Raw genomic sequence first — 13,313 nt, 5'->3', positions numbered from 1 at the left:
AAATTTGAGCAACGTGAATGTAACAAGAGGAATTCCACAATCAACAGACGCAAAGAGAACTCGTAGCATCAATGTATTGCAAGGGATACGGCCACTAGATTTGAGTCAATCAATTGTGGATAATGAAGTAACTGGAAATCGAACAACAATTAACGGGAATGGAGGTAAAAAGCAGGATGAGGAGCGTAAATCATGGGCAGAAAAGGTGGAGGCTGAAGAGAAACTGATGGAGAAAAAGGAAGCAAGAGAAATGAGCCCTAAGTCATGGAGCAAAGTTGTTGCAAGCCCCATAACTGAAGGACTGGACTTAACACCACAAAGTCAGGATAATTCGAGTGTGAAGATAACTATGGAGGACATAAAGGAGGAGCTCGATTTCTGGAAGTCAACAGTTGTGTGTTTTGCATTGGGATCTAATCCACCACAATCAGTGATGGAAGGTTACTTCCAAAGGATATGGGGATCGCTTGGTATAGACATAATAGCACAGGTTAATAGAGGAGTGTTTATGGTGAGATTCCATAGCTTTGAAAGCAAAATCAAAGTAATTGAAGATGGAGTCCAGATGTTCGACAGAAAGCCAGTGGTGGTTAAACCTTGGAATCCAGACATAGATTTGAAAAAGGAGTCAGTGGATTTGATCCCAATGTGGATTAGATTTATTGGACTGGATATAAAGTACTGGGGACAAACAGCTCTCACAAAACTGGCTGGACTTGTAGGGAAACCATTAAAGGCAGATCGAGCTACAACACAAAAGGAGAGGCTGACATATGCCAGAGTTCTGGTTGAGGTTAAGCCTCATCATAAATATCCAAATATAATAATGTTTGAGGATGAGAAGGGCAGAATAGTGGAGCAGGAGGTTTTCTATGAACGGAAACCTACTCTATGTGGAAAGTGCAAGATCTTTGGGCATGAAATGAATGAATGTAGGAGGTTTATAAAAGAAGAGAAAGAAAAGCAAACAAACAAGCAAGAACTAAAAGAGCCAAATGCAGTACAGAAGCAGACTCAAGTGGAAAAGAAAGCTACAAATGTGCAGAACAAAGGGGAACAGGGACAAATGCAACAAGAGAGTGGGCCAATAAGCAAAGGTAATAATGGGACTGAGGTAGCACCCATTGCAAATGAAGTGGCAACCACATCCAGAAATTGGAAGAATGTAGTAAGAGGGAAAGCAGGGGAAGGAAAACAACAGGAATATATTAGAATTGGGAACTCTTTTGCAACATTAGGGGACCATCAACAGGAGAAAACAGAAGAGGAAAATGGGAAGATGGTGGAGAACAGGACAAAAAAGGGGAAAGGGAGTGAAATGGCCCTAGGAAATGGGCAGGATAGGGGCAACCCCTCATCCAATGGATAGAATAGGCTTCTGGAACATAGGGGATTGAATAGGTCACATAAACAGAATGAAATGAATCTGTTTATGAACAATCAAAAAGTTAGCATGTTTGGTCTTCTGGAAACTAAGATTAAGAGAGCTAAAGCACAACAAGCTGCTCTTAATCTATGTAGGGGGTGGTCTTTTACTACAAATTTAGTAAAACATTCGGCAGGAAGGATTTGGATTGTATGGAAACCAGGAGTATATGATGTCAATATAACAAATGTAACTGAGCAACTTATTCACTGTATGTTCAATCATAGAGGGATAGGGAACAAGTTCAATGTAACAATAGTGTATGGGTTTAACAACCAAAGTATGAGAAGGCAACTGTGGGAGGATATCAAAAGTATACACCAGCAGAACAAAGGACCTTGGGCAATAATGGGAGACTTCAACTGCATTTTGAGTACTGAAGAAAGAATGAGAAGCAGGGTTACTATAGCAGAAATCAAAGATTTTAAAAAATGCATGGAAGAATGCTCTATGCAAGATATGAGATCTTCAGGAGCCTTTTATACTTGGAGCAACAAACAGCCAGATGGAGACAGAGTAATGAGCAGAATAGACAGAGTACTCACCAATTTTGAATGGATGACAAAGCTGTCAGCATCAGAAGTCCATTACTTGCAACCAGGGCTCTTTGATCATCCCCGGGCATAATAAATTGGGAGGGAAGGGGGAAGTAGGTAAAAAGGAGTTTCAAATACTTCAATATGTGGAGCATGGCATGGGATTTTAAAGAAAGAATAAAAGAGAACTGGAAAACAGATAGAAGGGGCACACAGATGTACCAACTGGTGGGGAAACTACACAGATTCAAGGGCACTTTGAAGAAGATTAACAAGGAGAGATTCAGTAACATTGAAAAAAGAGCAGAGGAAGCACTAAATAGCCTGCAGCTATGTCAAAGTAAGGTACAGCAAGACCCCAGGAATGAAGCTTTGATCAATGAGGAAGTAAGATTAAATGAGGAATGTAGTAAGTGGGAAAAGGCAAGGAACATGTTCTTACAACAAAAGGCTAAGGCACAATGGTTCAATCAGGGTGACCAGAACACTAAATACTTTCATGGCCTACTAAAAGCTAGGAGGAATGGCAACAGAATTTTCCACATCAAGGACATGAAAGGGGATGACATTGCTGATCCAGCAAAGATTCCAGATGCATTCATAGAGTTCTACACTGAAATGCTGGGAAAGAGAATGGTGGAAACAGACCATGTAAATAGCCAGATTATAAGACAAGGACCAACAGTGCAACAGAAGCAAAGGGCTGAACTGGAAGCAGACTTCATAGACACTGAGGTGATGGAGGCTCTATGGGCAATTGATGGGGATAAAGCACCAGGTCCGGATGGATTTGGAAGCCAATTTTATAAAGACTGTTGGGATGTTGTGGGTACAGATGTAAAGAAGGGAGTACTGGAGTTCTTTAGAGAAGGCAGGATGCTCAAAATTGTCAATAACACTGTGATAACCCTTATCCCCAAGGGCTCTCATGCTGAGGCAGTAGGTGATTATAGACTATTTCCTGCTACAACACAATTTATAAAGTGATTTCGAAGATGCTCTGTAATAGGCTTAAAAAGATATTACCTGGGATAATATCTCCTAACCAAAGTGCTTTTGTGGAAGGCAGGAACATAGTGCATAATATACTGATTTGCCAAGACTTGGTGAGGTTGTACAAGAGGAAGAATACAACTAAAACTTGTCTGATCAAAGTAGACCTAAGGAAGGCATATGATACTGTGGAGTGGAGGTTTGTGGAAGAAATGTTGCATTCTCTTAACTTTCCTCAAAAATTCATAAAATGGGTGATGGCTTGCATCACATCTACCGAGTATACAATAGCAATAAATGGTGGAGTATATGGGAACATTAAGGGCAAACGAGGACTTAGGCAAGGGGACCCAATATCACCCCTACTTTTTGTCATCTGCATGGAATATCTCTCAAGAACTATGAGGATTACTGAACAAAAAGGGTTCCAATTTCATACCAAATGTAGAGGGCTTAAGTTAAACCACTTATGTTTTGCAGATGATGTGTTATTCTTTTGCAAAGGGGAATGGCAATCAGTGGAAATGATCCTAAGGGGGCTGGAAACATTCTCAAGAGCATCAAGATTACACACCAGTGCAGCTAAGTCAAACATCTACAGTGCAAACATGGAGGAACAATGTATCCAGGACATATGTGAGCTCACAGGTTACCAAAGAGGAGCTTTACCATTTAGGTACTTGGGAGTACCAATATCTGCTAGGAAGCTCTCAGCAACAGATTGTGAAATGCTAGTAGAGAAGATGGCTGCCAAAGTTCGAACTTGGAGCTCAAGGAATATTTCATATGCTGGAAGGGGGATGTTAGTGAACTCAGTATTGATGCACATACACTCATATTGGGCCTCAATCTTTATACTCCCCAAAAAGGTCTTAAAAAACATAATAGGCATTTGCAGAAGCTTCCTATGGGATGGAAAAGGAAACTCAACCAAAATGGCGCTGGTAGCATGGGACACAGTGTGCAAACCAAAACAACAAGGTGGACTGGGGATAAAGGATTGTATAGCATGGAATGAAGCAACAATGGTAAAATATGTTTGGAATATAGCAAATAAAGAGGACAACCTTTGGGTGAAATGGGTTAATCATGTATATATAAAAGATCAGGATTGGTGGCAGTATGAACCACCAATTGACAGTTGCTGGTATTGGAAGAAAATCTGTGCTTGCAGGGATAAATTTGCAGCTGGTTTTGTGAATAATGGATGGCTCAAACAGGGGGGAAAATACACTGTGAAAAGTGGATACCATTGGTATAAAGGATAAGAAGAGGAAAAACCATGGTATCGAGGGGTATGGGGGTCGGATGAATGTGCCAAAACACAGCTTTACTAGCTGGCTTGCCATGCATAGGAAGCTACTGACTAAGGATCAATTGCTAAAGTTGAAGATAAGTCAAGATAGTGAATGTATGATATGTGGAAGCCAAAGGGAAACAGTGGAGCACCTATTCTTTGAGTGCAAACTTTCAGAGGAGTGTTTAAAAAGACTGTTGATATGGATGCAGAAAGGAACAATAAAACACGACCTAAAGGGTATATGGAGAAGAATACCTCGGGGAATACAGGGGAAGAAATGCAGAGAGTTTGCTACAGCAGTGATCGCAGCTCTAATATACAAGATATGGTGGGCTAGGAATGAAGTGTTATGAAATCAATGGGTACCTGCACCAAGAAGCATATGTGCACAAATACAGCAAGAATGTAAGACTAGAATAGTACCCATGTTAAAGAAAAAAGTTGTAGAAAGGAGAGAGAATGGATAGATCAATTGTATAGGAAATGTTGAAAATACAGGGAAGGAGAGTATAGGAAGAATATAGGAAGTTAGAAAATATAGAAAGATAGAGGAGGAAACGGGAGAATGAGGGGAATATTGTAAAGATCTTTGTTTATTTGTGAATAAAATCTTTCTGTTTTACCAAAAAAAGTTTCTCTCTGGAATTGCCTCTTATCCCCTACTTCTTTATGGGAAAATTGGAAGAGTAAAAAGAAATAGTGTGAAGGAGGAAAAAAAAGGCTGGAGGCATCATTTTTCTAAGTTTGCTTAAGTTATATTTCCTAGATATATCAGTTATAAACTAGTATCAATCATATAATCAAAACTGACTACAACTATTTTTCTGTACAGTTTTTGCCTGCCAAAGAGGCTTGTGTGAGAATAACCTTCAAAAGAAAGGTAGCCAACATTGCAACAAATGTCCTCTCTGTAGAGATCATTACAAAGGTACTGACCACCTCTCTATCTCTACCCTACAAAACACATTAACGCTTTGATATTGTTTGTCAGCATCGAAATTAGTTTTGGTCATATCTTAACAGGTCTTGAATTTTTTTCATGGCTGATACCATTATGGAGGTTTGCTTTCAGCTTCCTCTTTTTCTGTGTTTGGCATCTTTTTGAGTGAAGCATATCTCACTGGAATTGAGGGAGGTTTCTGATTCTGAGATATTTATTGTGGATCGCTTATCATTGTTGAAACATGATATAACATGTATGAAAAGGGTAGGTATCATATAACTTTCTATGTAAACTGAGTCATTAACGGCTTTTACTAAATATAATAGTTAATATAAAATATAGAGTACACTGGTTTAAGATTGCATTGTGACACATGGTGTAGCTTCCGCACCAAGTTAGCCCTAAAAGTAGGGATGGTACATGGGACTTGATTAGTTCTCAGAATTTTGTATCGTAGAAAAAGGATGAAAAATCCGAAGGGTGTGATTGTCCTTTTAAATTATGTGCAAGATTTTAACATCAAATTCGCGGTTTGTGGTCTTATAAAGACAAACTTTTAACACTTCCATCCCTATCTTCATACGTGATCCTTGTAACTTCTTGGACCAACAAAAAAACTAGAGAAGTCCGGGGTTGAATTTATGACATAGCTTCTTGTTTTTTATAGGAGCCAATTTCCTCGCGTTAAAGGCAGCGACGCGAGTTTCGTTTTTCAAGCCTATTTTGTCTCCTTTTTGGTTTTGGACTTGGTTATTTTGTCTAGGTTTTTTCCTACTATAAATAGTCCTTGAACATAATTTTTATAGAACTTTTGACGATGGGAGAGCATAGAGCCGCCGTGGAGGCCGGGTTTTATCTTTTCTTCCACCAAACTTTGTAATTTTTATCTTTCTTTGTATGATTTGTTGTTTGGCTACCATGTCTATGTGGAGCTAAACTTCACGTTCTAGGGTTGTGGTTCTTTCATGACTATTGTTATTCGAATATTGATTTTGATTTCTTGATTTATCGTATTAGTTTATTTATTCAATCCTGCGCTTAATTATTTAATTGCTTGATCACCAATTGAATACTATCTACGGATCTAGAATTGAACTCGAAAGTGGGAATTCTAGATTGCATATAGGTTTGAGTAGAGCAAGTTCTTGAACCTGGGCATCGGGGAACGGATTCGGGGTTAGGATAGACATATACCTAATTGCCTTGCTTGGTTGATTTACAGGAATTATAAATGCGTTCTAGTTATTTTTAATTCCACAGACATATAGGCATTAGGTTAGCTTGAATAGGTGAGTAAGAACTCGACAGATTCTTATGAGCAATATTAACCCTGTTAACCAATAAACTAGATAAATTAGTTATTCAATTTCAATTGAAGAATACAATAGGAATGTTAGATAGCCCATAACCCTAGATCGTTTTCATCACATTGATAATATAAAAATCTGCTCTTCCTCTGTCTAAAGTTTATTACTTATTTTCTTCTTACTTTAATTACTTTAGCATTAAATACTTCTAGGCTAATCCTTATTTAGATAATTAGGAAAATCTAATTTAGTTAATAGTTAATCATAAGTCCTCGTGGGTTCGACATCCGACTTCTAGTTACTTTATTACTTGACGACCGCGTATACTTGCGTGTGCGTTTGGCCGCAACAAGTTTTTGGCGCCGTTGCCGGGGACTTAGAAATTAACTATTTTTCTAGATTAGACTTTTACTTTTATCTTTACAAGTTTTTTTTCCTTCACGTTTTGTAAATATTTTATTTTTATAACTATTTGATTTTTCTCTTAGTGTTTTTCTAGTTCTCTCAGCATGACATCTGGGGATGAAATATCCAGAGGTAAGGGTATTGATGAAGACGCTTGATTGACGGAAGACTGTTATGGTCCGTCTTTTTGGGCTTGTCATGACCTGACATCTTCGAAGTCTGAATTTGAATATGGGTGTAAGGGTTGGTATTGGGACGGATATTCTCGATTAAGCGAATATGCGAACCGACGTAGTCTTCTAACAACGTTGGTGAATGATTGGTCTAAGGAGAGAGATGATCTTGCACATAAAATTGATAATTTTGGCTTGGTTATGCATAACTTGGATGCAAATTTGAGTGCAGAGGTTGATGCGTGTAACGCCCAACAATTTAATGATGAGTTGTGTGAAGCTGAAAAAGATCTTCTAGACCAAATTGAGCAGCTAAAATGAGAATACCAAGCATTAGACCATATTCCCCTTGATTATGCCAATATTGAGAAGAGTGCTCTAGATTCATGTGAGAGAGTAGATAACATTACTTTGGGAGACTTGAGTGTGTGTATATATGGGGATGTAAATAATAGTACAATTCATGAGTTAGGGCGCAATAAACCTCATTCCAATCATTTTTCTACATTGATTTAGATAGTGAGATACTAATCAAGCCATCTGAGCCTATGGGGGAGTGAAAGAGTGAGGATGAGAGTGCCTATATTCTTGAATTTGTTGTGCCAGAAAGAAAAAATTATATTCCCCATCTAAAGGCCAAGAAGTGTAGAGTGAAAAAATTATTACTTGGCCTGGTTATCATTGTAGCCCCACCACTGGAGCATAGCCGCAGACTGGATGCCATGTTAGGGGTACAATTCATAAGTTCAAAGTGGAGGAAAAAGTGGTTCACGTCGTGCCGCGACGTTAAATTGGGCGCTTGTTGGGAGGCAACTCAGCTTTACTACTTTCTTTTTATTTTTGATTTTTTTTCTTATTGTATTATTTTTGTAGTGTTGTTTTATTTTGTAGGATGTTGAGATAGGGAGCAAAGCCACAGGAAGTATGCAAAAGTGAGTCATGTGGTTAGAACTAAGTGTGGGATGCCCGCACAAAGGACTTTACCTGGGAGAAGTCTGAGTATCCCGTGAGCTGCTAATGGAGTCCGAAACTTTTCTAATGCTTTTTTGGACAAAAAGCATGTTTCTACTACTAAAAAAAAGTTACATAACTACCTAAAACCCTGTACTTGTAGACATCGAAATTTTAAGGGATCAAGCCAAATCCTAAGTTAAAGATACTACAGGACTCTTGAAATCCTAGGAGTCTATTAGGGTTTCTTGGAAGTTACTCTACCCTAACCCTAAATCAAAGCTATAAAAAGGGTCACATATTCCCTTTGAAGAGGCATCTCAAAAATATGGAGATCATCTCAGCAATTCCATAAACTCTCGGAATATGCACAAAGAGATCAAATATGACATCTCCAAAATTCCATAAAACTCTTGGGATACTCATTAAGAGATCAAAGACATGTCAAATATGTCTTGTTCAAAGTTCTAGCAACATTCAAGATCCAAATGGAGTGATGCTACATGCTTCTTGATAATCAAGTACATCAAGGAGATGCATATTTCCCAACGTTCGAGAAATATGCCGCTAAGGCCCTCGCATTACGGATAACAATTCGGAGGAAGAATCAAGGGAACAAACAGAATTGTACCCGCATTATTTTATCGATAAAATTACGCTTCTTCATATTTATATTGTGGTTGCAATTTATTTTTGTATCACATATAATTTATTGCAAACAAATTGGCACGCCCAGTGGAACCAGTTCTGCCCTTCATCTCTTCCTCCTATAAATCAGAAACTACAAGTTTCAAAATCAACAACTGTTGGCAAAAAAACAAATCTGCTGATTGCCGTTATGCTGACCCAATCACTCGACGCATGCTCTAGGCTACTGGCTTGGATGAGTCCTCCGGGGGCAACATCTCTTGTTCTCTATGCAAGTGGTTTCTCATCCAAGCCGCAAAACTGTAAGAAAGACGCGACAAGTTCCTTGTGAAAGCCGCAAACTCAGAAAAGTGATCCTTCAACAAAGCCGCACAATGGCAAGAGAGACACATCAAGTCGCAAAGCCACATATGGAAGGAGAATATGAAGTCAATGAATGATTCCTGCTAGTGTATAGAAGTGAAAACTTGGTGTAGTAGATTTAAAGCATCGCAACATCATTGGACAAGGACGGTTAGTTTCTACTGCTCGTGTTTGGAAAGCTTTCGCCTTTCAATGATGATGAGTCCAATTTACTGGAATGTCCTAGAAAAAATTGCTTTCTTGATTTTCTAATTGCACTTATAACTATATGTTGCACAAGAATTCACGAAGTGCAAGTATAGTAGTACATCAGACTCGGTCTTTGTACAGTGTCTCAAATGTAGGATGTATAATCTGTTTTCAACTTGGATTCTGCCAAAGAGTTAGTTACGTAAACGACTTAAATTACAAGATATTGAGGAAGAGGCAGGATCCTAGTTTCCTTTGGAGCTGGGACAACGTTTTTGTTTACAAGTGCATGTCAAAAGCAAATTCCAATTCCACTTGGAAACAGAAAAAGGCAAATACAAAAGCAAAGAAGGGAGATTAAAATAACATAGCACGGCATGATAATCTCACGTGGCTTAAGCTGAAAGGTTTATTAGCAAGTCTCTATTTTATTGGAGTAAGGAATAGAAATTTCCTTCTATTCAAAAGTTCAACTGCATCCCGAGAGTAGCCAGAAGTACAACTATCGCCTGCAGTATCAAGCAAGAGTCTCAACATAAGATTGTTGGCTCTACATGTACTTCAAGCTTCGTCTCTGTGGCTCGTTAAGTCTACACCCCGACAAACCTTGAAGTAGGGGGCATTTGTATACATCGAAATTTTAAGGGATCAAGCCAAATCCTAAATTAAAGATATTACAGGACTCTTGAAATTCTAGGAGTCTACTAGGGTTTCTTGGAAGTTACTCTACCCTAACCCTAAATCAAAGCTATAAAAAGGGTCACATATTCCCTTTGAAGAGGCATCTCAAAAATATGGAGATCATCTCAGCAATTCCATAAACTCTTGGAATATGCACAAAGAGATCAAATATGACATCTCCGAAATTCCATAAAACTCTTGGGATATTCATTAAGAGATCAAAGACATATCAAATATGTCTTGTTTAAAGTTCTAGCAACATTCAAGATCCAAATGGAGTGCTGCTACATGCTTCTTGATAATCAAATACATCAAGGAGATGCATATTACCCAACGTTCGAGAAATATGCCGCTAAGGCCCTCGCATTACGGATAACAATTCGGAGGAAGAATCAAGGGAACAAATAGAATTGTACCCGCATTATTTTATCAATAAAATTACGTTTCTTCATATTTATATTGTGGTTGCAATTTATTTTTGTATCACATATAATTTGTTGCAAACAAATTGGCAACAAATTATATGTGATACAAAAATATATTGCAACCACAATATAAATATGAAGAAACATAATTTTATTGATAAAATGATGCGGGTACAATTCTGTTTGTTCCCTTGATTCTTCTCTCCTATTTATCCCCGTGTTTCGATGGCTGGAGCAGCGTATTTCTCGAACGTAGGATGATACGGGCTTTCATGGATTTATTTGATATCCATGAAGTATGTTGTGGATCTTCTTGAATTATTTGATTATCAAGAATTATCCGGCCACTTCTTGATCTCTTGTGAATATCACGTGAGTTTATGAGATTTTCGAGATGATCTCCATTTTGAGATATTTTTTAAAGGATTATGTCACCCTTTTTATAAGAGTGACCTAGGGTTTTGGTAGAGTAGCCTCTAAGCAACACTAACAGACTCCTAGAATTTCAAGAGGTCTTGTAGTATCTTGAATTTAGGATTTAACTCGATCCATTAAGATTTCTATATCTACAAGTGCCCCCTACTTCAAGGATAGTCGGGGTGTAGCCTTGGCGAAACTTGATGACGAGACTTGAAGTACCCGATCATCACAATAGAAAATTTTGAAGCCTGTAGTTTCGATTTGCAGGAGGAAGAGACGAAGGGTAGAACTGGTCCCACTGGGCGTGCCAATTTGTTTGCAACAAATTATATGTGATACAAAAATATATTGCAACCACAATATAAATATGAAGAAACATAATTTTATTGATAAAATGATGCGGGTACAATTCTATTTGTTCCCTTGATTCTTCTCTCCTATTTATCTCCGTGTTTCGATGGCTGGAGCAGCGTATTTCTCGAACGTAGGATGATACGGGCTTTCATGGATTTATTTGATATCCATGAAGTATGTTGTGGATCTTCTTGAATTATTTGATTATCAAGAATTATCCGGCCACTTCTTGATCTCTTGTGAATATCCCGTGAGTTTATGGAATTTTCGAGATGATCTCCATTTTTGAGATGCCTATTCAAAGGGAATATGTGACCCTTTTTATAGCTTTGATTTAGGGTTAGGGTAGAGTAACTTCCAAGAAACCCTAATAGACTCCTAGGATTTCAGGAGTCCTGTAGTATCTTTAATTTAAAATTTGGCTTGATCCCTTAAAATTTCGATGTCTACAGTACTATACTGCGAATTACTTTAACGGAAATTTAGCCGTTAAAGTAATCCGCAGTATAGTACTGCGTATTATTAAATTTTTTTTTAAGGAATTCGCAGTACAATACTGCGAATTACTTTTCACTCTGATTTTTGGGCCCAGCTTTATTTTATTAAAGGAATTCGCAGTACTATACTGCGTTTAAGTAATTCGCAGTATAGTACTGCGAATTCTTTTAATAAAATAAAGGCCCTTCTTCTTCCCCAAGACAACCACAGACTCATTGCCCCTATTAAAAAACGATTTGCTCCCCCACTGCTGTCGGTACCCCCCCCCCCCTCAAATTAAAAAAAATAATTTGGGCCCCACCCGTCACCTAAAAAGCAAAGAGTGTAGGTCCCACACACAAGACAAGCTTTGGATTCCTTCTTTCGGGTGCAAAAATTCGATTTTAATCAAATTCAAAAAACTTAAATCGAGGTATTTCGATTTTGTTTATGTCGAAACTCGTATAGTACATGCATATTTGAATTGTTTAATGTGTTTCCATGTTAATTTGTGTTATGTTTGTGTTTAAATTTGTATCTTATTTATACCCGGATTGATTTATTAGCTTTGGGACAAAAAATTATTAAAATTTGATAAATAATTTGTATTGTTAATGTTATGTTTTTATTTGGTTAAATAATAAATAAATATTATTTATTTAGTTTGTTGTTCATATTTGTATGTTATGTTTGTTGTTTTTATATGTAATAGTGATCTTTTAGCGTAGTAAAATAAAGAGCCTTTTAGCGTAGTAAAATATAGAGTCTTTTAGTATAGTAAAATATAGAGCCTTTTAGCGTAGTAAAATATAGAGCCTTTTAGCTTAGTAAAATATAGAGCCTTTTAGCGTAGAGTGCAAAATATAGAGCCTTTTAGCTTAGTAAAATATAGAGCCTTAAGTATGTAGTAACTGCAAACTCTATCCAATAACACTTTACAAAATTAATTATTTAATTTATAAAAATAAACTTACAAAAGTAACAAATTAATATATGTTGTCAAATAAACTCAAATATCGAGCCTGGAAGCCATACATAATTATTAAGTCCAATTCAAGAATTTTTAATTTAATTTATTAAACTAACAAATTTCTAAAAAAATATTGAAAATGGCACACACAATAATTAAGTATAGCTTGGTGCTACCAGGCCTCAAATGTCGAGCCTCGAACCCATAGATAATTACTCAGTTCAATATTATAAATAATTATTTAATTTATTAAACTAACACACACAATTAATTTTATTTATATTATAGTAGACGACATGGCCTTTCCTCCGCCTGCGCATCCTGGACCTGCCGAGGATCAGCTATTAGTGTTGCAGGGCGACCATAGGTCCTCCTTTGTATGGGAGGGACAGCTATCGGAGCAGGCTCTCCGCCCCAGGAGACCTGATGATTTGTGGGAGTTCATCGTGGAGCATCCTTTCCATGCCCGCGTAGTCGCGCGCCTACAGGCTACGGGCTTCTATACGATTTTTGAGCTTGGACGGATGCAGCTTGATTGGTCTCTTATCACGGCCTTGGAAGAGTGGTGGCGACCGGAGACGCACACTTTTCACTTGCCCACTGGAGAGGCCACCATCACGCTGGAGGATGTTCAGGTTTTGTACGGGCTGCGCGTAGATGGACGGGCCGTGGCACTGCCCTAGTACATTAGATCCATGACGCGTGCACAGTTTTTGGATATGATGGGGCAGTTTACTGGTTATAGACCTCAG

The 13,313-nt window shown here is 37.9% G+C and overlaps 1 protein-coding gene across 1 annotated transcript; it reads left to right on the top strand.

Annotated features, from left to right (window-relative positions):
- The first annotated feature begins 2,957 nt into the window (after window positions 1–2,957).
- On the top strand, window positions 2,958–4,223 carry LOC109218975. The gene has a single exon (XM_019383377.1). The coding sequence runs from the start codon at window positions 2,958–2,960 to the stop codon at window positions 4,221–4,223; it is 1,266 nt and encodes a 421-aa protein (XP_019238922.1).
- Window positions 4,224–13,313: the final 9,090 nt, after the last annotated feature.

This window comes from Nicotiana attenuata, unplaced genomic scaffold (genome assembly GCF_001879085.1).
Source record: "Nicotiana attenuata strain UT unplaced genomic scaffold, NIATTr2, whole genome shotgun sequence".
Lineage (NCBI taxonomy): Eukaryota > Viridiplantae > Streptophyta > Magnoliopsida > Solanales > Solanaceae > Nicotiana > Nicotiana attenuata.
This window is presented reverse-complemented; position numbering and strand designations above follow the sequence as displayed.

What these genes read in the sequence shown, in the direction of transcription:
- LOC109218975 (XM_019383377.1), top strand. Translation starts at nt 2,958, where the DNA reads ATGCTCTGTAATAGGCTTAAAAAGATATTACCTGGGATAATATCTCCT.